Consider the following 26,568-nt stretch of genomic DNA (forward strand, 5'->3'; position numbering starts at 1 on the left):
TTTTAATTCACGCCCACAGCATCTACACAGGTTGTTACAGTGCAGCACTTTGGTGCATGTTGCTATTCACACTCCCGAAATCTGACCTGTTGGGCAGTGCAGACATAGCCTGAGTCCCTCCAGTCCATGTGCATTACGTTCATTCTCCATTGTTAAGGTTGATACTGAAATCTGAGCCACAAACTCTGCACTATTTGTTACTTCCCAGGGCAGGGGGAGAATGATCAGGAAGGTGACTGAAGTCCATAGATTGTTTAGGGGATTTTCTATCTTGTTACAGTGTGAAAGCACAGACACATGTTTACTGGGGGTTAGCCAAGTACCTGATTCAAAGGCCTTCCTCTCAGCACCTGAAATAGAGAGAAGAAAAGAGTTAGACAAAGAGACAGGCGCTGTGTGATGCTGTGTGCCCCATAATCACTGTGGTTAGTAACAGACACCCCACAGCCTCACTCCTAGTCCCAGTGCAGGAGCCAGCAGCTTCGATAGGAGCCGGACTGTCATTTAGTAAAACACACCAACACACAGTAGACCTGGGATTTACAAAGTGTCTAACCTTGATGGAAGACATGGGTGTGGATCCCGATACAGCTCTGACATTCTCAACCCTTCTGTTAAAGGGGAATTCCTTTTCTGTGTTACTAACAGCCCTTTGGAGCATCAAAGCTACACACTCCAGGTGTAACTAGGGGATGGAAGTGCTGCTGTTTGGGCCTCACATCTGGGATCTGGGCTTGGCAACAAAGCATGGAAACATGAACCAAGTTCTGGGAGTGGCCCAGAAGAGCCTGCAATCCAGCACTCATCTATAGAGAGTGGCTGGCCCCCTTCTCTCGCATCAGAACACTGTGATTGGCATTGGATTGTCAAAGGCCAGGTGACACCTGTCTGTCTAACCAGACATGAGAGCAGGTGACCCTGTGTCTGCAGCAGAGAGCTCACAGTGCTGCCGTGGAACTGGGGTGACTCTAATGTGACTCTGATTTTGGCCCAAACTGTTCCCTGAGCCCTGCTCTGTGGTGTTGGTGCCTCTGGATCTGCTCAGCACCGTGTGTGGCTGGGAGCCTCTGCCCAGGGGCTCTCTAAAGGAAGGTGGATAAACTTACCAAGCGTCTCACGCAGCTCCTGGCGTTCTGGGGAGAGAAGAAAAGGAGACCATCGTGGGTTCAGTGTGGGTTGTTCCAAGAACAGTGACATGAGACTGATCCAAACTTTGGGTACATCTACACTGCAGCTGGGAGTGAGCTTCCCTGCTTGGGCAGCAGACACGTGTTCGCTCTGCTTGAGAGAATGTGCTAAAAGCAGGGGGGTAGCTGGGGGTAGCATGTGCAGCCGCTTGGGCCAGCTGCTCAAATACAAACTCACTTGGACCCCCAGGTACGTACTTGGACCCCCAGGTACGTACTTGGACGGCCACCCTGAGCCGCTGCCCCGGTACCCCACCCACACTGCTGTTGTCAGTGCACTAGTTCAAGCAGAGCTAGCGTTTGTCGGCTACCCGAGCTGGGAAGCTCCCTGCCAGCTGCAGTGTAGACGTACCCAATGAGCCAAGGGTCTCCGAACTGACAGCACGTCAGACAAAACTGTTGGTAATGAAGAAAAAAAAGGTCTCAGATCAGCCCCTAAACAGAGCCCACAAATTGCCCTGGGTGGACAGCACCCCCAGCTGATGGCACAGCCGGGAATGAGGGAAGGGAGCATCACACCAGAACATGTATCAGGTGGAGAGAGGCCTGCACTGCTGCTGCCTGTCACCCGGCCTCAGACCCCCTATTTCTGTGCCAGGCAATCCCTTTGGGGTGCTGATTTGCAGAAGTATGTAACTCTAGGGTCAGTGGTTGGCAGGCGCTTAGCTGGGGAAGGGTCCGTGGGGCTGTGTGGCTCTGGATTAATGTCCACCCCTCGAGCCGCGGGGTCAGGTCCTGTCTCGGCTCTCATGAGAACACTGTGGGTCGTCGCTCAGAATGTGCCTCACTGAGCACGTACAGAGTGTAGTAGGGCTCGGAGTCTGTGTTCATTTGAGGCCCGGGCCTAGAGTAGGAGCCGGGGGGTGCGGTGGGAGAGAACAGGACTGGACAGGACTGGGGAGTTCAGGGCTGGCATAGCAGGGAGGTAGTGGGGGGGGGGAAATGAGGGACACCAGCGATGCTGTGGGGAGCACAGGGGGACTGCGGCTGGGGAGTGAGGGGCACCAGCAGAGCTGCATGCAGGGAGCTCAGATATTTTGCAGGTCAGAACTGAGATCTATCCACAGACCTGCATGGCGGAAGTTTGCCCAGCCCCTGACTCAGGGCTTGTCTAACCAGCTCCGTAGTTCAGCGTATGGGGCTGTGATTTGCAGCATGCGTGAAAGTGCTGCTCTGTAACTGCCCTGTGTGGATGCGGCTGGTGTGCACTAAACAGTACCTAGTTCGCACTAACACAGTCCTCTTCAAATAGGACTACAGAAATGCACACTAGGAACCTTTTAATTCACGCCCACAGCATCTACACAGGTTGTTACAGTGCAGCACTTTGGTGCGTGTTGCTATTCACACTCCCGAAATCTGACCTGTTGGGCAGTGCAGACATAGCCTGAGTCCCTCCAGTCCATGTGCATTACGTTCATTCTCCATTGTTAAGGTTCAGAGTAACAGCTGTGTTAGTCTGTATTCGCAAAAAGAAAAGGAGTATTTGTGGCACCTTAGAGACTAACCAATTTATTTGAGCATAAGCTTTCATGAGCTACAGCTCACTTCATCGGATGCATACTGTGGAAAATACAGAAGATGTTTTTATACACACAAACCATGAAAAAATGGGTGTTTATCACTACAAAAGGTTTTCTCTCCCCCCACCCCACTCTCCTGCTGGTAATAGCTTATGTAAAGTGATCACTCTCCTTACAGTGTGTATGATAATCCAGGTGGGCCACCAACAGGAGAGTGGGTTTCTGTGGGGGGGTGGGGAGGAAACCTGGATTTGTGCTGGAAATGGCCCACCTCGATTATCATACACATTGTAAGGAGAGTGATCACTTTACATAAGCTATTACCAGCAGGAGAGTGGGGTGGGGCGAGAGAAGACCTTTTGTAGCGATAAACACCCATTTTTTCATGGTTTGTGTGTATAAAAACATCTTCTGTATTTTCCACAGTATGCATCTGATGAAGTGAGCTGTAGCTCACGAAAGCTTATGCTCAAATAAATTGGTTAGTCTCTAAGGTGCCACAAGTACTCCTTTTCTTATTGTTAAGGTTGATACTGAAATCTGAGCCACAAACTCTGCACTATTTGTTACTTCCCAGGGCAGGGGGAGAATGATCAGGAAGGTGACTGAAGTCCATAGATTGTTTAGGGGATTTTCTATCTTGTTACAGTGTGAAAGCACAGACACATGTTTACTGGGGGTTAGCCAAGTACCTGATTCAAAGGCCTTCCTCTCAGCACCTGAAATAGAGAGCAGAAAAGAGTTAGACAAAGAGACAGGCGCTGTGTGATGCTGTGTGCCCCATAATCACTGTGGTTTGTAACAGACACCCCACAGCTTCACTCCCAGTCCCAGTGCAGGAGCCAGCAGCTTCGATAGGAGCCGGACTGTCGTTTAGTAAAACACACCAACACACAGTAGACCTGGGATTTACAAAGCGTCTAACCTTGATGGAAGACATGGGTGTGGATCCCAATACAGCTCTGACATTCTCAACCCTTCTGTTAAAGGGGAATTCCTTTTCTGTGTTACTAACAGCCCTTTGGAGCATCAAAGCTACACACTCCAGGTGTAACTAGGGGATGGAAGTGCTGCTGTTTGGGCCTCACATCTGGGATCTGGGCTTGGCAACAAAGCATGGAAACATGAACCAAGTTCTGGGAGTAGCCCAGAATAGCCTGCACTCCAGCACTCATCTATAGAGAGTGGCTGGCCCCCTTCTCTCGCATCAGAACAGTGTGATTGGCATTGGATTGTCAAAGGCCAGGTGACACCTGTCTGTCTAACCAGACATGAGAGCAGGTGACCCTGTGTCTGCAGCAGAGAGCTCACAGTGCTGCCGTGGGACTGGGGTGACTCTGATGTGACTCAGATTTTGGCTCAAACTGTTCACTGAGCCCTGCTCTGCAGTGTTGGTGCCTCTGGATCTGCTCAGCACCGTGTGTGGCTGGGAGCCTCTGCCCAGGGCTCTCTAAAGGAAGGTGGATAAACTTACCAAGCGTCTCACGCAGCTCCTGGCGTTCTGGGGAGAGAAGAAAAGGAGACCATCGTGGGTTCAGTGTGGGTTGTTCCAAGAACAGTGACATGAGACTGATCCAAACTTTGGGTACGTCTACACTGCAGCTGGGAGTGAGCTTCCCTGCTTGGGCAGCAGACACGTGTTCGCTCTGCTTGAGAGAATGAGCTAAAAGCAGGGGGGTAGCTGGGGGTAGCATGTGCAGCCGCTTGGGCCAGCTGCTCAAATACAAACTCACTTGGACCCCCAGGTACGTACTTGGACCCCAGGTACGTACTTGGACGGCCACCCTGAGCCGCTGCCCCTGCGACCCCACCCACACTGCTGTTGTCAGTGCACTAGTTCAAGCAGAGCTAGCGTTTGTCGGCTACCCGAGCTGGGAAGCTCCCTGCCAGCTGCAGTGTAGACGTACCCAATGAGCCAAGGGTCTCCGAACTGACAGCACGTCAGACAAAACTGTTGGTAATGAAGGAAAAAAAAGGTCTCAGATCAGCCCCTAAACGGAGCCCACAAATTGCCCTGGGTGGACAGCACCCCCAGCTGATGGCACAGCCGGGAATGAGGGAAGGGAGCATCACACCAGAACATGTATCAGGTGGAGAGAGGCCTGCACTGCTGCTGCCTGTCACCCGGCCTCAGACCCCCTATTTCTGTGCCAGGCAATCCCTTTGGGGTGCTGATTTGCAGAAGTGTGTAACTCTAGGGTCAGTGGTTGGCAGGCGCTTAGCTGGGGAAGGGTCCGTGGGGCTGTGTGGCTCTGGATTAATGTCCACCCCTCGAGCCGCGGGGTCAGGTCCTGTCTCGGCTCTCATGAGAACACTGTGGGTCGTGGCTCAGAATGTGCCTCACTGAGCACGTACAGAGTGTAGTAGGGCTCGGAGTCTGTGTTCATTTGAGGCCCAGGCCTAGAGTAGGAGCCGGGGGGTGCGGAGGGAGAGAACAGGACTGGACAGGACTGGGGAGTTCAGGGCTGGCATAGCAGGGAGGTAGTGGCGGGGGAATGAGGGACACCAGCGATGCCGTGGGAAGCACAGGGGCACTGCGGCTGGGGAGTGAGGGGCACCAGCAGAGCTGCATGCAGGGAGCTCAGATATTTTGCAGGTCAGAACTGAGATCTATCCACAGACCTGCATGGCGGAAGTTTGCCCAGCCCCTGACTCAGGGCTTGTCTAACCAGCTCCGTAGTTCAGCGTATGGGGCTGTGATTTGCAGCATGCGTGAAAGTGCTGCTCTGTAACTGCCCTGTGTGGATGCGGCTGGTGTGCACTAAACAGTACCTAGTTCGCACTAACACAGTCCTCTTCAAATAGGACTACAGAAATGCACACTAGGAACCTTTTAATTCACGCCCACAGCATCTACACAGGTTGTTACAGTGCAGCACTTTGGTGCGTGTTGCTATTCACACTCCCGAAATCTGACCTGTTGGGCAGTGCAGACATAGCCTGAGTCCCTCCAGTCCATGTGCATTACATTCATTCTCCAATGTTAAGGTTGATACTGAAATCTGAGCCACAAACTCTGCACTATTTGTTACTTCCCAGGGCAGGGGGAGAATGATCAGGAAGGTGACTGAAGTCCATAGATTGTTTAGGGGATTTTCTATCTTGTTACAGTGTGAAAGCACAGACACATGTTTACTGGGGGTTAGCCAAGTACCTGATTCAAAGGCCTTCCTCTCAGCACCTGAAATAGAGAGGAGAAAAGAGTCAGACAAAGAGAAAGGCGCTGTGTGATGCTGTGTGCCCCATAATCACTGTGGTTAGTAACAGACACCCCACAGCCTCACTCCTAGTCCCAGTGCAGGAGCCAGCAGCTTCGATAGGAGCCGGACTGTCGTTTAGTAAAACACACGAACACACAGTAGACCTGGGATTTACAAAGTGTCTAACCTTGATGGAAGACATGGGTGTGGATCCCGATACAGCTCTGACATTCTCAACCCTTCTGTCAAAGGGGAATTCCTTTTCTGTGTTACTAACAGCCCTTTGGAGCATCAAAGCTACACACTCCAGGTGTAACTAGGGGATGGAAGTGCTGCTGTTTGGGCCTCACATCTGGGATCTGGGCTTGGCAACAAAGCATGGAAACATGGACCAAGTTCTGGGAGTGGCCCAGAATAGCCTGCACTCCAGCACTCATCTATAGAGAGTGGCTGGCCCCCTTCTCTCGCATCAGAACAGTGTGATTGGCATTGGATTGTCAAAAGCAAGGTGACACCAGTCTGTCAAAGCAGGTGACCCTGTGTCTGCTGCAGAGAGCTCATGGTGTTGCCGTGGGACTGGGGTGACTCTGATGTGACTCAGATTTTGGCTCAAACTGTTCACTGAGCCCTGCTCTGCAGTGTTGGTGCCTCTGGATCTGCTCAGCACCGTGTGTGCCTGGGAGCCTCTGCCCAGGGCTCGCTAAAGGAAGGTGGATAAACTTACCAAGCGTCTCACGCAGCTCCTGGCATTCTGGGTAGAGAAGAAAAGGAGAGCATCGTGGGTTCAGTGTGGGTTGTTTCAAGAACAGTGACATGAGACTGATCCAAACTTTGGGTACATCTACACTGCAGCTGGGAGTGAGCTTCCCTGCTCGGGCAGCAGACACGTGTTCGCTCTGCTTGAGAGAATGAGCTAAAAGCAGGGGGGTAGCTGGGGGTAACATGTGCAGCCGCTTGGGCCAGCTGCTCAAATACAAACTCACTTGGACCCCCAGGTACGTACTTGGACGGCCACCCTGAGCCACTGCCCCTGCGACCCCACCCACACTGCTGTTGTCAGTGCACTAGTTCAAGCAGAGCTAGCGTTTGTCGGCTACCTGAGCTGGGAAGCTCCCTGCCAGCTGCAGTGTAGACGTACCCAATGAGCCAAGGGTCTCCGAACTGACAGCACATGTCAGACAAAACTGTTGGTAATGAAGGAAAAAAAAGGTCTCAGATCAGCCCCTAAACGGAGCCCACAAATTGCCCTGGGTGGACAGCACCCCCAGCTGATGGCACAGCCGGGAATGAGGGAAGGGAGCATCACACCAGAACATGAATTCTGTAGAGAGAGGCCTGCACTGCTGCCGCCTGTCACCCGGCCTCAGACCCCCTATTTCTGTGCCAGGCAATCCCTTTGGGGTGCTGATTTGCAGAAGTATGTAACTCTAGGGTTAGTGGTTGGCAGAAGCTTAGCTGGGGAAGGGTCCGTAGGGCTGCGTGGCACTGGTTTTACTGTCCACCCCTCGAGCCGTGGGGTCAGGTCCTTCCCCAGCTCTTGTCAGAACAATGTGGGGGGTGGGGCCCATCAGAGTGCACCTCACAGAGCCCACACAGAGCATATAGTTGTCATAAATATAAAGGGAAGGATAAACACCATTAAAATCCCTCCTGGAAAAACCCTTTCACCTGTAAAGGGTTAAGAAGCTAGGATAACCTCGCTGGCACCTGACCACAATGACCAATGAGGAGACAAGATATTTTCAAAGCTGGAGGGAGGGAGAAACAAAGGGTCTAGGTCTGTCTGTGTGATGCTTTTGCCGGGGACAGAACAGGAATGGAGTTTTAGAACTTAGTAAGTAATCTAGCTAGATATGCGTTAGATTCTGATTTCTTTAAATGGCTGAGAAAATAAGCTGTCCTGAATGGAATGGATATTCCTGTTTTTGTGTCTTTTTGTAACTTAAGGTTTTGCCTACAGGGATTCTCTATGTTTTTAATCTAATTACCCTGTAAGGTATTTACCATCCTGATTTTACAGAGATGATTCTTTTTACTTTTTCTTCTATTAAAATTCTTCTTTTAAGAAACTGAATGCTTTTTCATTGTTCTTGAGATCCAAGAGTTTGGGTCTGTGTTCACCTATGGAAATTTGTGAGGATTTTGATCAAACCTTCCCCAGGAAGGGGGGGGGTAACTTTTGGGAGGATTTTTTGGTGGGAAAGATGTTTCCAAACGGAATCTTTCCTAATAATAAACCCGGTTAGACGTTTGGTGGTGGCAGCGAAAGTCCAAGGGCAAAAGGTAAAATAGTTTGTACCTTGGGGAAGTTTTAACCTAAGCTGGTAAAAGTAAGCTTAGGGGGTTTCCTTGCAGGTCCCCACATCTGTACTCTAGCGTTCAGAGTGGGGAAGGAACCTTGATAGTAGTGTTTTGAAATTCTGTTCATTCGAGGGCCAGGCCTAGACTAGGAAGGACGGAACAGGACAGGACTGAGCAGCTAAGGGCTGTAATAGGAACTGGGGTGGGGACTGAGGGATGCCAACAGAGCTGGAGCTGGGGGAGTAAGCCCAGTGCTGGGACAGCAGGGGGCTGCAGTCAGCGGCAGTGTTTGTCCCATGGCGACCCACTGCAAAGCTCAATTCCAGGACCCCTTCCACTGACCTGGCATGTATCGTATGTATGGGGGGGAGGGGGCTCACAGAGCTGGACAGAATTGTGGAACTCAGGTCTGGATAACAGGGAGGCAGTGGGTGGGGATTGAGGGGCACTGGCAGAGCTGGGTGTAAGTGGGGAGCCCAGCGTTGGGATAGCAGCCATTTTGCAGGTCAGAACTGAGATGTATCCACAAACCTGCATGGAGGAAGTTTGCCCAGCCCCTGGCTCAGGGTTTGTCTACACAGCCCCATAGATCGGCATTTGGGGATACGATATGTAGCATGCACCAAAGTGCTGCACTGTAACTACCCCCTAAACAGTACCTAGTTGGTCCTCTTGAAATACAACTGTTGGAAATGTGAACTAGGAACCTTTTAGTTCACACCCGCAGCATCCACACGGGGTTGTTACAGTGCAGCACACTTATGCACGTTGCTATTCACACTCCTGTAATCTGAACATTGGGCTGTGTAGACATAGCTTGAGTCCTGACATCCCGTATGCATTAAATTCACTCTCCATTGCTAAGGATGATACTGAAATCTGAGCTGCAAACTCTGCAGTGTTTGACTATTTCCAGGGCAGGGGGAGATGATCATGATGATGACTAAGGTCCATTCAGCGCCTGTGGTGATTTTTCTATCTCATTATACCATGGAAGCACAGACACACGTTTATTAGGGTTTAGCCAAGTACCTGATTCCAAGGTCTTCTTTGCAGTGTCTGAAATGGGGAAGCGAAAGCGTTAGACCCAGAGACACACACTGTGTGGCGCTGTACACTCCTTAACGACTAGTGTTAGTTACAGACATCCCAGCGCCACACTCCCAGTGCCAGAGCCAGAGCCGGTAGGTTTGACGGGAGCAGGGCTGGCGGTCAGTGATATGCACCCACACACAGGAGACATGGGGGAGTTTCTCACTCCTTAGCCCTTGTCTACACACACACTGGCACCACTTTAACTAATTAGGTTACAAAACATGCCTTGAGTTAAACCGGTGCAGGGCTGTGTGTAGAGCAGGCCTTGGCTGGTGCTGCAGGGCCAGTAGAACCATAGGGAGGGGTCAGTTATTCCACAGCGACCCCTCCGGCTAGTTACAGAACAGCACTGATTGCAAGGGGAGCCCCAGCCAGCCCTCCCCAGCTGGAGGAATGGTGGCCACAAGAGGGCATGGCAGAGGGCAAAGGAGATGAAAGAGGGGATCCTTAGGGCTCTTCCAGGCTGTGATTGCCGGGAGAACCCCCATTACCATGCTGGCATGTTGTACCCATTCTCTGCACCTTTCATCTGTATTTCCCTGCATGTGAGTGCAGTGCCTAGCAGAATGGGTCAGCACCACTCAGGACCATCACCATGCAAACCAGTATTGTTCTTAAATATTGAAAAGTTCACAGTGGAATAAATTAGACGTGTGGACTTAATAAAACGTTGCTGCTGCGTCTATTGGCACATATGAGAGAGCGAATGTCACAGATTCACAGAGTTTCAGGCCAGAAGGGACCATTAGATCAGCTAGTCTGACCTTCTGGGTATCACAGGCCAGAGACTCTCTCCCAGTTCCCCCTGCCCTGAGCCCAATAACCTGTGTTTAGCTACAGCAGCTTCCAGAAAGGTGCCCAGTCTGGATCTGATGCCATCAAGAGATGGAGAATTCACCACTGCCCTGGGGAGCTTGTGTCAGGGGTTAATCACCCTCCCTGTGTCCTGTGCATTCGACAGTCACAGGGATGGAATCATCTCACAGAGCGTCATTGATTTGCAGTGTCATTTCCTTTAAGGAGAATAGTCACTGAGCAATTGCCCAGGATTAGTAGGACAGAATCTGACCCAGAATTCTCACTGCAAGCCCATCTCCCTGCTGCAGCCATGTGCAGGGAATCTCACAAGCACAGACCCTTTGGTTTTCTGCTGCAAAATACACATTTGCCAACCTGTTACCATCAGCATGTGTGAGAACATGGGGGAGATGAGGAACCACTAGGCAGAGACCTCCTGGCTCCATCCCTTCATTGCACTGAGACCACAGATAACACCAAGCATCATAGAGCTCAGACATCTCAACAGACAGAGCAAGAGATACAGCAGGAGACCTACCAAGATTTAACAGAGCCTCTTCTTTAGAGCGTTTCTTCTGAGAGGCCTTTCGCTTCACTGTGAGACAGAGAATCAGACATTGCAGTGAGACAGGGAAGGAAGGGGAAACACCGAGCAATACGCTAATACAGGTGGGACCGGGGACACCAGTGTGTTTGTTATTGGTTTATTTCCTAAAACCAACACAAGGTAAATATCTGAACAATGAAATGTTCCCATGCCCCAGCCCAGTGCCCTCTAGGGCCGGGCTCTAAACATGCAAATAACTCATTCCCATTACCTGCGAATCCAAGATATGCACAAGCTCCAGCAGCAATGAGAACCAGAGTGAACAATACCCAGAATGCAGCCAGCCAGGGAGAAACACGGGGGAAGATGTCACCTGGCAAACAGAGAGTGCAGTGTGTGAGGAGCACGGTCCTATCCTGGAGCTGGAGAATGGAGTTTGCCAGTCGGCTTGACAGCTCAGGGACCCCAGAAATTCCCAGAACTGAAGGGAATGTCCCCTTCATGCTCTAATCACAGCCACAAATGGGAGCACTGGAACCAGAGAAGCCAGCGCAGCATCAGTTCCAAGAACCAGGACTCTGCTGTGTCCAAATCTCTCCTGCTGCTACAAGCCAACAGCTCTGTGCCCAGCCCTGCCTGCACCAGCTGGCTGTTTGGATGGTCACTGTCACACAGCTGCCAGTTCTCAGTCACCACGTTCAGTCCAGATAAGTTCAGGAGAGAACAATTGTTTTCCTAGCTGGCTCCTGGGTGTTATTAGTTCATGGATTCATAGATGTCAAGGCCAGAAGGGGCCATTATGACCATCTAGTCAGACCTCCTGTATAGCCCGGGCCAGAGACCCTCCCTCCGTGATTCCTGCATCCAGCCCAGAACTTCTGTTCCAGCCGGAGCGGATCATATAGAAAGAGACGAACAGTTTGGGTTGAAAGATTCCAAGTGATGGAGAATCCATCAAGTCCCTAGGTCAGTTGTTCCAATGGTTAATTCCCCTCACTGTTAAAATCTGCACCTTATTTCTAATCTGAATTTGTCTAGCTTCAACTTCCAGCCATCAGATCTTGTTCTGCTAGATTAGAGACCTATCAACTGTCACAAATCTCCTCCCTGTGTAGGTACTTGCAGACTGTGATCAAGTCACCTTTTAACCATGTGGGGGCAGGGAGGGATAGCTCAGTGGTTTGAGCATTGACTTGCTAAAGCCAGGGTTGTGCATTCAATCCTTGAGGGGGGCCATTTAGGAATCAGGGCAAAAATTGGGGATTGGTCCTGCTTTGAGCAGGGGGTTGGACTAGATAACCTCCTGAGGTTCCTTCCAACCCTGATATTCTATGATTCCCTTGGATAAGCTCTATAACTTGAGCTCCTACATGTCTGACTGAGGCAGGTTTCCAGATCGCTAATTGTTCCTGTAGCCATTTTCTTAGCATTTTTCAATTTGTCAGCATCCCCTTTGAAAGTGTGGACCTCCTTCCTCCTGCTAGATATTCTCATTTAAACATACAAGGGTTGCATTCACCATCTTAGCTCCAGCATCACTCTGGGAGCTCACATTCAAGTCCTTTTCAGAGTCACTGCTTTCTTGGATAGTATCCCATTCTGTAACTGTGACCTACTCTCTTTGTTCATAGATGTGTAAATTTGTGTGGCAGGGCGCTGCTGGAGAAGCCCTTAATCAGCTCCTGCCACTCCAGACCCAGTAAGGGAGAATGGATTGGTGCTGGGTGAAGGTAACTGACCATGCCTGCCAGCCTCATTAGCAGGAGCTATAAGGCTGGAAGGAAGTCAGAGGGGTGGGAGAGAGACAGAGACTAAAAGTGGGAGGTCAGGCTCAGAGGGAGTAGGAGCCTCCTAGTCTGTTGCTGGCCAGGCCTGTGGTATGTCAAGCAGTTGTAGAGCCTTTATATAGTTGGAAACCGGTGGTGGGAAACTGATCACGAATAAAGAACATGGGTGTTGCACCAGACTGAAGTTTTCCTGATTCACGGAGGAGAGGGGCCAAGGGGCCGAATCCGGAGGGGTGCAATGTGTGCTCCGTTACACATGGGGGCTTGTCTGGGATCTCCAGCCACCGCCAGGGTGTGACAACCCAAAGATGGAGGGAACCATGCAGTGGTTAGCCAAGCAACAAGAAGAGATGCAGAAAGGACTGCAGCCCTTCCAGCAATCCCACCAGGTGGAGAGGCAGCCCTTACTTGCCTGGCAGGCCGAGCAACAGAAGACCCTCCAGGACTTACCATATTTGTTATTCTTTCTGCATATCAGGATGGTTTGTTCCTGTGCCCTCAATAAGGCTTCTTTAAAATACAACCAGCTCTCCTGGACTCCTTTCCCCCTCATATTAGCCTCCCAGAGGATCCTGCCCATCCGTTCCATGAGGGAGTCAAAGTCTGCTTTTCTTAAGTCCAAGGCCCATATTCTGCTACTCTCCTTTCTTCCTTTTGTCAGGATCCTGAATTCGACCATCTCATGGTCACTGCTGCCCAGGTTGTCACCCACTTCTACTTCCCCAATTCTTCCCTGTTTGTGAGCAGCAGGTCAAGAGCACCACGGCCCCTAGTTCGTTCCTCCAGCACTTGCACCAGGAAATTGTCCCCAGCACCCTCCAAAAACTTCCTGGATTGTCTGTGCACCGCTGTATGGTTCTCCCAGCAGATGTCAGGATGCCTAAAGTCCCCATGTGAACCAGGGCCTGGGATCTGGGAAACTTCTGTTTGTTGTCTGAAGAAAGCCTTGTCTACCTCATCCTCCTGGTCTGGTGGTCTATAGCACACGCCCACCATGACATCACCCTTATTGCTCTCACCTCTAAACTCAACCCAAAGACTCTCAAGAGTCTTTTCTCCAGTTTCATACTGGAGCTCTGAGCAGTCGTACTGCTCTCTTACATACAGTGCAACTCCCCCCACCTTTTCTCCCCTGCCTGTCCTTCCTGAACAATTTTCCTCGAAAAGAGGGTCAGATAGGCCGGGACCTGGACTGTGGGAAGAAACCCCAAGAACCTCCCCCCGGGAGAAGCCCAGAGAAAAGGATGGAAGAGACTAAGGGAGCCCCTAGTCGCAGGGGACAGCTGGTGTGCTGGCGATGTGAGTGGTCGGGACACAAATGCCGGGGCTACCCAGAAATGGAGTGTGGACCTGCTGAGTTTTGTGGTTGGACGAATGGTGGAGGGTGGAAGAAGCGGCGAGGACTGGCCACCATCCCCATGCGGGTGGGGAGGAAGCCCCAGAGGGGCTGGGTGCACACAGCCTCGGCCCGCTCCCTCATTCAGACAGGTTTGGTAAAGCCACAGTGGTTTATCCTGGGGGCAAAAATGATTCTAGAATGCATCCATGAGGATTGGAGGCCCTGCCCCATGGCCCATGTGCCCCTAGAAGTTGGGGGCAGGATTGCCTGGCAATGGGTTGGGATAGTAGAGAGGTTACCATACGCTGTGATACTGGGGACAGATTGGGGTCCCTTCCCAAAGGGGAAAGGAGGCCGTGGGAGGGGACCCGCCAGAAGGAAGGAGGGGAGACCCCGTTGAAAGGTGGGGAAACACGTATGCCCCTCAGCCCCAGTGAGGGGGAGGACACAGGTTCCCAGAGGACAGGAAAACCAAACCCTAGACAACAAAGCCAAAATGAAAACAGGGGAGAAATAGGGGGCGAGGGGCCAAAGGAGTTCCCCAGTATAGGACACCCAGGGAAGGAGGACTAGAAGGGGAAGCCCCCAGGGAATGCCTGAAGGTAGAACCTCCAGGCAGGGAGAGCCAGACCCCCCTGGGCCGGGTAACTGAACCTGAGGCCCCAGGCAGCCAGGGCGATGTCCAGACCCCTTTCTGCCGGCCAGAAACGGGGAGCAGCCGGGAGGACAACCGCGAAGCTGTGACTGGTGTGAGGACCTCAGGGTACCAGCAGATTTGTGGGGCAGTCTTCCCCCTACCCAGTGTGCCTTCTGTGGGTGGGGGATGGACAAACTCTGTGAGGAGGACCCCAGGGATCACCCAGTGGGAAGCGATGCGTTCCCCCAGACCAACCTGCCAGGCAGAGGGAGAAGGGGGCCGGACCAGGCCCCACCTGGCGGTTGCTTAAGTGGAGAGGTGTGTGGCAGGGTGCTGTTGGAGAAGCCCTTAATCAGCTGCTGCCACTCCAGCCCCAATCCATTCTCCCTGATTGGGGCTGGGTGAACCACCCTATGTTTGCCTGGTAACTGACCACACCTGCAAGCCTCATTAGCAAGAGCTATAAGGCTAGAAGGAAGTGAACGAAAGGAGGGGTGGAGACAAAGAGTGGAGGTCAGGCGCCGGAGCCGGAGCCGGAGCCGGAGCCGGAGCCTCCTAGTCTGTTGCTGGCCCGGCCTGTGGTAGGCTGAGCAGTTGTAAAGCCTGTATATAGTTGGAAATTGGTGGTGGGAAACTGATCACGAATAAAGAACACGTGTGTTGCACCAGACTGAAGTGTCCCTGATTCATGGAGGAGAGGAGCCAAGGGTCCGAACCCGGAGGGGCGCAGTGTGTACCCCGTTACACCTTGCATTTCATCATGTTGAAATGCATGTGTGACAAAGTGGGAATTTTTGTAATATTTTTATGAAGCCTATGTGTGCCTCGGTTTCCCCTACATGCTGTATTGTTACTTAGTGGGGAGAAAGGTCCGATATCAGTGGAGCATCTGAGAAGACAATGGCAAATCCAAGTCACTGGGACTTTGATACCTAGTAACCAATGACCATGGCTGGCCCACCTCTCGGCAGGAAGCCAAGCAGTGTTAGCCCTGCCGGGGAACAAAGGACTGGGGTGTGTGAGGTGGAAGCTAAGTGTGGGCTGCAGGAAGCAAGCGAGACACACCTGAACTGGGACAGAGAGGTCAGAGGACAGGGCACTGGGCTCTTTGCTGCCCAGAATGGACTATGCTGTATCTTGTTTTGCTTTGTGCTAACCAAGGACATCCTGTGCTGTATGTCAGTCGACTAATAAACTCTTCTGTTTTATAACACTGGCTGAGTGTCACTGCAAATGCTGATGGAGGAGACGTATTGCTCCCCAATATTGTACCAGTCTCCTTTAGGGGTCTGTCTCAGTGGGATTTGCTGAACGGAGCTCTCAGTGGGAGACAGGGGTGCTGAAGGACCAGGGGTCGAATCTAAGGAGGTGGTGAAGCCGCTTGGTTTTCCCTAGGGGAAAAGTAGGACCCCTAGAGGGTCTGTCACACTGAAGAGTCCTCCCAGAGACTGTTCTAAAGCTGGGGCTATTGCACTGGTTCTGTGGATCTGTGACAGCATGTTGTTAGGGTGAACCCCCTCTTACCAAGCGCTCCATGTCAGTCTGTAGTACCAACCTGTCACCATCATTATTTACCTCTCCACCAATGTTCGTGTCATCTGAAAATTTTACCAGCAATGATTTTATATTTCTTTCCAGCTCATTGATAAAGCTATTGAATAGCATTGGCCCAGAACAGATCCCTGTGAGACACTGCTAGAAATATCCCTATTGGAGGATGATTCCCCATTACAATTACTTTGAGAGCTATCAGTTAGCCAGATTTTAATCCATTTTATGTGGGCTACATTGATTTTGATATTATTTTATCAGTGTTTCATGCAGTACTAAGTCAAATCAGGAGGGCCAAATCACACCTTGAGCTGCAGCTAGCAAGAGATGTTAAGAGTAACAAGAAGGGTTTCTTCAGGTGTGTTGGCAACAAGAAGAAAGCCAAGGAAAGTGTGGGCCCCTTACTGAATGAGGGAGGCAACCTAGTGACAGAGGATGTGGAAAAAGCTAATGTACTCAATGCTTTTTTTGCCTCTGTCTTCACGAACAAGGTCAGCTCCCAGACTGCTGCGCTGGGCAACACAGCATGGGGAGTAGGCGGCCAGCCCTCTGTGGAGAAAGAGGTGGTTAGGGACTACTTAGAAAAGTTGGACGTGCACAAGTCCATGGGGCCGGATGTGTTGCATCCGAGAGTGCTAAAGGAATTGGCGACTGTGATTGCAGAGCCATTGGCCATTATCTTTGAAAACTCGTGGCGAACGGGGCAAGTCCCGGATGACTGGAAAAAGGCTAATGTAGTGCCAATCTTTAAAAAAGGGAAGAAGGAGGATCCTGGGAACTACAGGCCAGTCAGCCTCACCTCAGTCCCCGGAAAAATCATGGAACAGGTCCTCAAGGAATCAATCCTGAAGCACTTACACGAGAGGAAAGTGATCAGGAACAGTCAGCATGGATTCACCAAGGGAAGGTCATGTCTGACTAATCTAATTGCCTTCTATGATGAAATTACTGGTTCTGTGGATGAAGGGAAAGCAGTGGATGTATTGTTTCTTGACATTAGCAAAGCTTTTGACACGGTCTCCCACAGTATTCTTGTCAGCAAGTTAAAGAAGTATGGGCTGGATGAATGCACTATAAGGTGGGTAGAAAGTTGGCTAGATTGTCGGGCTCAACGGGTAGTGATCAATGGCTCCATGTCTAGTTGGCAGCCGGTATCGAGTGGAGTGCCCCAAGGGTCGGTCCTCGGGCCGGTTTTGTTCAATATCTTCATAAATGATCTGTAGGATGGTGTGGATTGCACTCTCAGCAAATTTGCGGATGATACTAAACTAGGAGGAGTGGTAGATACGCTGGAGGGTAGGGACAGGATACAGAGGGACCTAGACAAATTGGAGGATTGGGCCAAAAGAAATCTGATGAGGTTCAACAAGGATAAGTGCAGGGTCCTGCACTTAGGACGGAAGAATCCAATGCACTGCTACAGATTAGGGACCGAATGGCTAGGCAGCAGTTCTGCGGAAAAGGACCTAGGGGTGACAGTGGACGAGAAGCTGGATATGAGTCAACAGTGTGCCCTTGTTGCCAAGAAGGCCAATGGCATTTTGGGATGTATAAGTAGGGGCATTGCCAGCAGATCGAGGGACGTGATCGTTCCCCTCTATTCGACATTGGTGAGGCCTCATCTGGAGTACTGTGTCCAGTTTTGGGCCCCACACTACAAGAAGGATGTGGAAAAATTGGAGAGAGTCCAGCGAAGGGCAACAAAAATGATTAGGGGTCTGGAACACATGACTTATGAGGAGAAACTGAGGGAACTGGGATTGTTTAGTCTGCAGAAGAGCAGAATGAGGGGGGATTTGATAGCTGCTTTCAACTACCTGAGAGGGGGTTCCAAAGAGGATGGTTCTAGACTATTCTCAGCGGTAGAAGATGACAGAACAAGGAGTAATGGTCTCAAGTTGCAGTGGGGGAGGTTTAGGTTGGATATTAGGAAAAACTTTTTCACTAGGAGGGTGGTGAAGCACTGGAATGCGTTACCTAGGGAGGTGGTGGAATCTCCTTCCTTAGAAGTTTTTAAGGTCAGGCTTGACAAAGCCCTGGCTGGGATGATTTAGTTGGGGATTGGTCCTGCTTTGAACAGGGGGTTGGACTAGATGACCTTCTGAGGTCCCTTCCAACCCTGATATTCTATGATTCTATGAAACTCCTTTCAGAGTCTGATACCTGGTCTACACTATAGAGTTAGGTCAGCTTAAATACGTCACAGAGGATGTGAAACTAACCCCAGTGAAGACACCACTAGGTCGATGGAAGAATTCTTCTGTCATTCTAGCTACCACCTCCCAGAGAGGTGAATTTATTACAACCATGGAAGAATCCCTTCTGTCACTGTAGCAAGTGTTTAAACCACAGCAAGTGTTTAAACCGCTGTAGCGTTTCTAGTGTAGACAGACCCTGAATCTCTTAGGTCAGCCCAGGTACCTTTATCAACTTCATGTGTCATCTCCTCAGCCCATTTCACAAGATTCAGCCCAGCTCCTGACAGGCAGTTTATCCAGATCACAGAAACCTACATCCCAAATAGCCCCACAAATCAGATGAGAAGGACATTTCCTGTCTCAGTACCAGAAACAGGTCCTAGCCAAGTGCAATTCCCAAGTGACCCAGCCCCCCACCCCGCCCCCACTCCCACGGTGTCACCTTCTGCATGGGGGGACTCACGTGAGAGGTGAATGGCTGATTTTTGCTCAGTCTCCAGCAGGCCATTCCGCACCATGCAGCTGATGTCTCCATTTTCTTCTCCTTCTGTGACAGTGACATGACTCACAACAATATACAGGTTCTCCCTGTCCTGAGTCACGTTGGTCACAATCTCCATCGCCAGGTTCTGCCAGTTCTTTCCAACCCACTGGAGTTCGGGTTTGGGGAACCAGCCTGTGGATCTACAGGCCAGCCCGATCCCCTGACCCCGGGGGCCCAGCACGTCAATGAACACTGGAGCCACAGCTGCAGGGAGAGACAGAGAGTATGTGTATCAGGAAATTGTGTCTTTGGTAGCACCATGTGATTCCCCAGATACCACTGGATATAGGGGGCTGTGACTGGAAAGCTCCATTCCCTTATGTGCAAAGCCCCCGTGGGATCCCTCATCCTGACGACTGGGGAAATTAAATAATGCTGTCTTGTATTTCCATAGAGAACTGAGCCCTGAAGTCTCACTGAGGAATGTGCAGGGTGAAACTGCTACACAGAGATCGCTGCACCTGCTGCTGAAATTCAGCCACTTCTGGGGTGGAGCCCAGCAGCTGTCAGGATCACTGCACTTCAGTACAGAACAGGACTCCACCTACCTCTCTGCTCCCACTCCTCCTGTGACACACTTCTACATACTGTCCCTCTGGTGTCCTTCTCTCACACTGGTAACAGTGCCCCAGGCCAAGCCACCCCTCGTGCTTGGATTTCCCTCTCCCTGTGCTGCACACAACCACCCTCCCCTCATTGAAATCTCTTCCTAAAAGCAGATGTCTCCTGTGGAGCCTTTGAACTAGGAGCCACCAAAGAGTCATCCTAAGGGAGATGATTTAAAACAACCTCAATGCTCTGCATTATTACAGGAGGGTCCCTCAAATGGGGCTTGATGTTTCTGAACTGTATTGTCTGGGGCTAGGTTACTCAGTGAGCTCAATGGGCAGAGACCGTCCCTTCCACTGCCCTTGTGCACCACTGAATGCGAGGTCAGTGCCCAGGGAATAAAAAACAATATCCCAGCCCTTGGAAACTGCAGGGGGAGTTTTAAGGGAGGCCAAATGTACTTACGACCTCACCTGGGATCTGGGCAGAACATGGGGGTAAAGGTCCCACTCCCTCAAACAGTATCGCCATGAGCATGAGACCTGAGGGCTGTAGCTTTACATCTCATTGAAAAGAGGTCGTTTAATGCAGTACTGACACTGCAAGCACCCCAGTGGGGTCAGTGCTGAGTGCCCCCTACTGAGTCCTGCACATCACTCCCTGCAGCACAGGACCCTGTTGCCGTGCTGGGCTCGGTACTGGGGCACCCGCATGGTACAGGAGGCTCTGGATGCCCAGACACAGTCCCCCCTGTAGCGGAAGGAGAACCTGGAGATCTGGGCCTGGTGCAAGATCTGAGGCCTGAATCAGAGGCTGTGAACCAAAGTCAGGTCGTGTATTAAAGCAGATGCTTCCAAGTTCACTGTCCGGTACATGAACTTAGCAAATTTGCTGCTAGCCGTGCCAAAACATAGGCACTCCCAAGAAGTACTAAGCACGAGATATTTATGTAAATACTTTCCAGAAGGCTGGTACAGATACACCCCAATCTAGCACAGGATCAGATGATTTGACAAAACAATGAATAGGGATGTTCTGTCTGAAATATCAGGAACAAGGGGAGGTAACAAAGAGATGTTATGAAATACGTAAGGTGGGGTGTAAGTTGTTTATCCCTGTTGTTTGTTTCAGTCTATAAATGTTGGGATATCTCACCTTAACCCTTTGTGTGACCGAGGGGACAGCGGGGACTCCCGCTGCTGACTGAGCCACTCCTTGCCACTGGGCACTCATGTGTTAATGCACCTGTAACCACGGAGCCAGGGCACTAGGACCTTGAGGGCAATAAATCTGGCGAGTGCCTTTGTCACCAAACCATTCTGGTGGTTGTTCTTTATGAGTAACATCAAGGTCTGCTGAATTAGCAGGCTGCACTATCTGCTAGTACTGATAACACTGGAGCTCCAAGAACGGAAACACTGAGCAGCTGGAACAGCACCAGCAGCCTGGACATTGTTACCAAGGCAACAACATTCCATCCTTCTACACCCCTTAGTGCTCCGTCTCACCTGCAACCTGTAGCTCAGTGGTGGCTTCCAGGCTCCACTCTGGGTTCCTCACAAAGCAATGGTATGTCCCAGCATCTGCCACTTGGAGCCGTTTCAACTTCAGTGAGACATTCCCGCGGCTGAACTCTTGAAGGAACAGCTCCGTCTGGTTCTGGTAACCCTCCCCCGGCAGGTCCTGGGTACCCTCATCCATGTACTCATGAACCAGGATAAATCCTGGTCCAGCTTTCCTCCACTGCACGTCCATGCTGGGCAGCCCAGCCGGGGGTGAGAGCTGGCAGGGTAACACCACATCCCGGCCGATTACCCCCACCATGGGGTGCGGGGAGCCAGCCAGGGAGAACTCTTCTGGAACAGAAAACCCCAGGAGCAGAGTGAGTGACAAGAAAAAGGAGCGGGCATCTCTGAGCCAGGGCACAGCCCTACAGACACAGTGAGTGAAGCAGGAGGGGCAACACTGAGCTAATCAAAATTTCCTCAGTCGTGCATTTCTCGTAGCAGAAGGTTCCCGAGGCTAAGTCATGTATAGTTCAACTGAGTTACTCAGTGTGGACGCAGGGCAGTGCAGTCATACCACCAATCCTGTCCTACAATCCCCCGGAAACTCCACCAAAGTTGCCTGTCTTGCAACCTACCTACACTCTATTGGCAAGGGGTGGCCCCATCTGGAAGCCACCTGCCAGTTCATAGTGTCCTGCACAGGCCCATGGCACCCAGTTATGAGCTCTTTCCACTGCAAGCAACTTCTTTGATGAACAGGTTTCAAATCCACGTAGACCCACAATGGCTGCTGAGGAGCCACTTCAGGAGACTTCTGCCTGGCCTGAGGCTATTGAGTTTTGATGGATCTTTGGCACGATGTACGTCCCTTCCATGGATTCAATACCCAAAACAGAAACTGACTCAGATGGGGATTCACCATTTTGGTGGTTGGTGTCTGGGGGAAAGTAAGCATCTGAGGGTGTTTTATGTCTGCACAATAGCTGCATCTGTAGGGTCTCCAGGCTCATCCATCCTACCTCGGGGCATGTAGAGCAATGACTACTCAGCTGCAGCACCTGACACTCACTGTGTGGCTACTGGTGGGGAGGCATAAGGGGCAGATTTTCAAAGCCATTAAGGAGATTTTGATGGCCTCCCATTCATCCTAAGAGGAATTGGGCACCCCCATCCCTCAGGCAGCTGTGAAGATCTCAGCCTTGCAGGCCATGAGAATCCAGGTTCCCAGGGGGCGGGTCTAGCAGCACCGTGCCTTTGGATCCTGTGGCATGACAGGGAAGGATCAGTGTCGGGGGCTCTGGAAGCCTCTCTCAAGGGCAGCAGGAGCTGGGCGACTTGCCGCAAGATCCAACAATCCTGCCACCGAGAGCAAGGACACGTCCCGGTCACCCTAACGCCATCCCCACCCCACAGCTCCCTGGGCCCAGCCCTTTAAATCTACAGGACTGAGGAGGCCCTGGCGGGGTGTCATTGCCCTCTGATGCCCCTACCCCAGCCCTGCAGGGGGCAGCGTACATGGGGGACAGGGAAGGAAATAATTGGGATTCAAACGTTTTTACCAGAGAGAGAACACGGCGCCAGGAGGAGGATCCCCAGGCTGCACACACAGAGCCACCACCACATCGCCAAGGGGACACCCCAGGCAGGGATCTGTAAGGAGAGAGCAAGGATGGTTAACACCTCCCCAGACCGCATGAGGGGGGCCAGCAGTGCAGGAAACATGCCCCATCCATCGTCGGACCTGACTCACTCTGCTCCCAGGCAGAGCATCTCCCCAGGGACAGGAGAGGATTTCACACTCCCAGCTTGCCCTGCTGCCTGCCCAGGCCTGGCACTAGGAATTTCCATCACCGGGAAATGCCATGTATCCACCCCAATTTCCTCCCCTTGTCTGTTCTCTGACCGTACGTTGGTGCAGATGCCCCCCGATACCAGTGCAGGGTGAGCCTGCAGCAGAGCAGGGTCACTTCTGACGTAACCCCAGTGGTACCCACACCACTGTCCCTGCAGAAGGGGCCTGGCTCTGAGCCTGCCTCTACCTTGGACAACACAGACAATGCGTGACCCGGGGCTCTCCACAGCTAACTGCATGAGGCCCTACAGCGTGAGCAAAGAGCGAGGCCGTGCAGCAGGGGCTGTAACAGACGCACATGCTGTGTGCGTCAGGCCCAGAGGGGACCCATCTCACCCTGGACAGTGGGTGACACCTGGGCACCTTTGTATGTGGTCAGCTAGGCCAGAAGTTACCCACCGTGGTAAGTGATGCTGCCAAGTGACAAGGACGGGGCTGGCAGTGGCTGTAACAGACACCAGGGGGCGCTGTCAGATACCTGCTCCCCCTCCTCTGACATCAACGGGAGACCATCACATCAGTAAATGTTACAGTAAGATTCATGATGGGGATCAAGAGTGGCCATTTCAAGTCTGCTCAGAGCTTCAGGACTCCTGCCCCCAATTCGCTGGCCTGTGTACACAGGGTCAGACTGGATGGACACAATGGGCTCTTCTGGCCTTAGCATCTGTCAATCTATTTCTGTTTCAGTTCCAGCTCCCTCAAAGCCTGTCCATATATGTGTGGTGCATTAAAAATTGCATTAGAATTGTAAACTGTCACTGTAAATGCTCTGGGGGTATTCCTGGTCCTGATGGCAGGTGGGGGGCTCTGTATGGATCTGTGTGATCTGGGTCTAGCAGCAGGCAGTTGTACAGAGAGCAGCCTAGAGCAAGACAGGGTGACCTGGGCCTCTCAGCCTTAGGGAGCACCCTGCTTTGTCTCTCTCTGTTTTGGGTCCTTGTGTGTTATTGCTCTGGATTCTAAGCATTAAAGCCATGTTCCCCTGCAACCTTCCAGCCAGAGGATTTATGTTTATATCCAACTCCTCTGTGTGTGCCAGGAACATAACAACGGACACCTTCCCCACAAAGAGACCTCCCTTCTGAGACCATCCAAGGTCACTCGGGAATGGCATGATGTTCCTGAGGGTAGGGTTAAGACCTAAGCATCATAGGCTCCATTATAGGGTTTGGGGGTGCAGGGTCCCGGCAGCACTTACCATGGCTCCCAGGAAGCGGCCGCCAGGTCCCTGCGGCTGCTAGGCACACGGGCGTCCAGGAAGGCTCCGTCCACGCGCTGCCTTCACGCCCGCAGGCGCCTCCCTGCAGGGCCCATTGGTCATGATTCCCAGCCAGTGGGAGCTGCGGAGCCGGCACTCAGGGCGGGGGCAGCACGTGGAGCCTCTTTGCACCTAGGAGATGGATAGTTGCAATGCAAAAGAAAACCAATTATTGCATTCTTTTACTTATTTTAAAATGCTAAACCTACAACCTACAACAAAGTGGTGACCCTAAAAGGTCTGTTATTGCCTTGAAATCAGATCAGATACAAAATTATACAAAATACAAACATAAAATCCTACTACTACAAAGCTATGCTGTGTTCTCCACACTCCTGCCAGGCATTGCTCAACATTCCTGTGCTCATAATTGTCCCTTATGCGGGAGCCTCTCTAAATTATAACCTTACGCAACGTATCTCTGCAACCAGCACCCCACTGCTGAGGGAAGTAGTGAAGGCGAGGGGGGGAAATCCTTGTTAATACCCCAACCTTTCTGGGGGTGAGAGGGGGCCCATGTGCTGGCCTGTCTCTCTAGGAGGGGAAGGCAGGACCCAGCCACAGCCACTCCAGTGGGTGGAGGCAGGTCTATGAGGGGGACATGTCAGGGAGAGCCTAGGGCAAGGCATTGCCTTAATCCAGCCTGTCACGGAGTATGGGGGAGTCCGGGCCCTGCACCCCTCTTCCTGGGATTCGCCGTGACTCTCAACCAGCCAGTAAAACAGAAGGTTTATTGGACAATAGGAACACAGTCTAAAACAGAGCTTGTGGGTACAACCAGGACCCCTCAGTCAAGTCCTTCTGAGGGGCAGGGAGCTTAGATCCCAGCCTTGGGGTTCCCTGCGTTTGACCACCCAGCCCAAAACTGAAACCAAAAACCTCCCTCCCCCAGTCTCACTCCTCCTCTCCCCGGCTCCTCCTCCAGCCTTTGTCCAGTTTCCTGCACAAAGGTGTCACATGTCTCCAAACCCCTCCCAGCTCAGGTTACAGGCTCAGGTATCCTCACTCCAGTGGAGTCATCCCCTGCTCTCCCCTCCCCCATGCAGACAGTCCCAGCAGAACTAGACGGCATTCCCTGGTCAATCCTCCCCACTCCCTGCTGCGTCACATCCCTCCCCCCTTCGAGACTGAACTGAGCGGGGTCACTCTGACCAGTGACCTGGGGAAGTTCAGGGCCCCCTCTCCGGGACAACACATCAGCTATCATGTTAGCACTTCCCTTCACATGGACCACATCCATGTCATAATCCTGCAGGAGCAGGCTCCACCTCAGGAGCTTGGCGTTGGCTCCTTTCATCTGGTGTAGCCAGGTCAGGGGAGAATGGTTGGTGTGCACGGTGAAGTGTCGCCCGAAGAGATAGGGCTCTAGTTTCTTGAGGGCCCATACCATGGCCAGGCATTCCTTCTCGATGGCCTCATAGTGTTGTTCCCAGGATAGCAACTTCTTGCTCAGGTACACAATGGGGTGTCTCTCCCCGTTTTCATCCTCCTGCATGAACACCGCCCCCAGCCCCGTGTCTGAGGCATCGGTGAACACCATAAAGGGCTTGTCAAAGTCTGAGTTTGCCAAGACTGGGCCACTGGCCAGAGCCTCCTTCAGCACGCAGAGAGCCTCCTGGCACTGCCCGGTCCAGACCACCTTGTCTGGCTTCCCCTTCTTGCAGAGCTCTGTGATGGGGGTGGCTATGGCACTAAAGTGTGGCACAAATCTTCGATAATACCCCGCCATCCCAATAAAGTCCTGGACCTGCTTTTTTGTTTGGGGAGTGGGCCAGTCTCTGATCACCTCCACTTTGGCTGGTTCCGGCTTTAGGCAGCCGCTCCCCACCCAGTGGCCCAGGTAAGATACTTCCACCATCCCCACCTTGCACTTCTCAGCTTTTACAGTCAGCCCTGCCTCCTGGAGTCGGTCCAGCACTTGTCTAACCTGGGACACATGGTCCTCCCAGGTCTGGCTAAAGACACAGATGTCATCAATATACGCCTAGGCAAAACTCTCCATCCCCCTCAGTAGCTGATCCTCCAGGTGCTGGAAGGTGGCCGGAACTCCCTTGAGGCCAAAAGGCAGGGTCAGGAACTCATAGAGCCCCAGAGTAGTGATAAAGGCCGATTTCAGCCGGGCATCTGCATCCAGGGGCACTTGCCAGTAGCTCTTTGTAAGGTCCATGGTGGTAAGGTACCAGGCTCCTCCCAGTTTATCTAGGAGCTCGTCAGACCTGGTCATGGGGTAGGCATCAGATACAGTGAAGGCATTGAGCTTCCGATAGTCCACTCAGAACCGGATTGACCTGTCCTTTTTGGGGACCAGCACCACCGGTGAGGCCCAAGGGCTGGCAGATGCCTGGATTACCCCCAAAGCCAGCATGTCCCTGACCTCTCTTTCCAGGTCCTGAGCAGTTTTCCCTGTGACGCAGAAGGGGGAGCATCTTATAGGGGAATGTGATCCTGTCTGCACCCAGTGGACAGTCAGATTAGTGCATCCAGGCTGGTTGGAAAACAGCTGTCGGTACAGATGCAGCACCCCTCTGATCTCAGCTTGCTGGGCAGGGGTTAGCTGATCCTAGAGGGGAATTGTTTCCAGGGCGGAACCAGCTTTGCTCCCAGGGAATAGATCTACTAAAGGGTCATCTCCCTGGTCCTCCCAATGTCCGCACACGGCCAACACCACATTCCCCCTGGCATAATATGGCT

The 26,568-nt window shown here is 52.0% G+C and overlaps 1 protein-coding gene across 9 annotated transcripts in view; it reads right to left on the reverse strand.

Annotated features, from left to right (window-relative positions):
- The window catches only part of LOC141976560 (butyrophilin subfamily 3 member A2-like), a 42,235-nt gene that overhangs the window by 8,839 nt on the left and 6,828 nt on the right, over window positions 1-26,568 (reverse strand). For 5 of the 9 annotated variants that reach the window (XR_012636128.1, XR_012636125.1, XR_012636127.1 and 2 more), the window contains exons 2-14: window positions 23,818-24,009; window positions 22,324-22,414; window positions 20,765-21,112; window positions 18,627-18,911; window positions 10,923-11,024; window positions 10,643-10,699; window positions 9,244-9,270; window positions 6,635-6,661; window positions 5,865-5,891; window positions 4,185-4,211; window positions 3,403-3,429; window positions 1,107-1,133; window positions 324-350 (exon numbers count right to left, since the gene is read on the reverse strand). Coding sequence is in view for 1 of the 9 variants with exons in the window: in XM_074937580.1 (XP_074793681.1) it covers window positions 324-350; window positions 1,107-1,133; window positions 3,403-3,429; window positions 4,185-4,211; window positions 5,865-5,891; window positions 6,635-6,661; window positions 9,244-9,270; window positions 10,643-10,699; window positions 10,923-11,024; window positions 18,627-18,911; window positions 20,765-21,112; window positions 22,324-22,414; window positions 23,818-23,820 (1,075 nt within the window). In the remaining 8 variants the exon portion in view is untranslated. The remainder of the gene's footprint in view (window positions 1-323; window positions 351-1,106; window positions 1,134-3,402; window positions 3,430-4,184; window positions 4,212-5,864; window positions 5,892-6,634; window positions 6,662-9,243; window positions 9,271-10,642; window positions 10,700-10,922; window positions 11,025-18,626; window positions 18,912-20,764; window positions 21,113-22,323; window positions 22,415-23,817; window positions 24,010-26,568) is intronic. The other 4 variants (XR_012636129.1, XR_012636130.1, XR_012636131.1 and 1 more) reach the window with 4 other exon arrangements.

The sequence above is a fragment of the Natator depressus genome, chromosome 23, assembly GCF_965152275.1.
Source record: "Natator depressus isolate rNatDep1 chromosome 23, rNatDep2.hap1, whole genome shotgun sequence".
Lineage (NCBI taxonomy): Eukaryota > Metazoa > Chordata > Testudines > Cheloniidae > Natator > Natator depressus.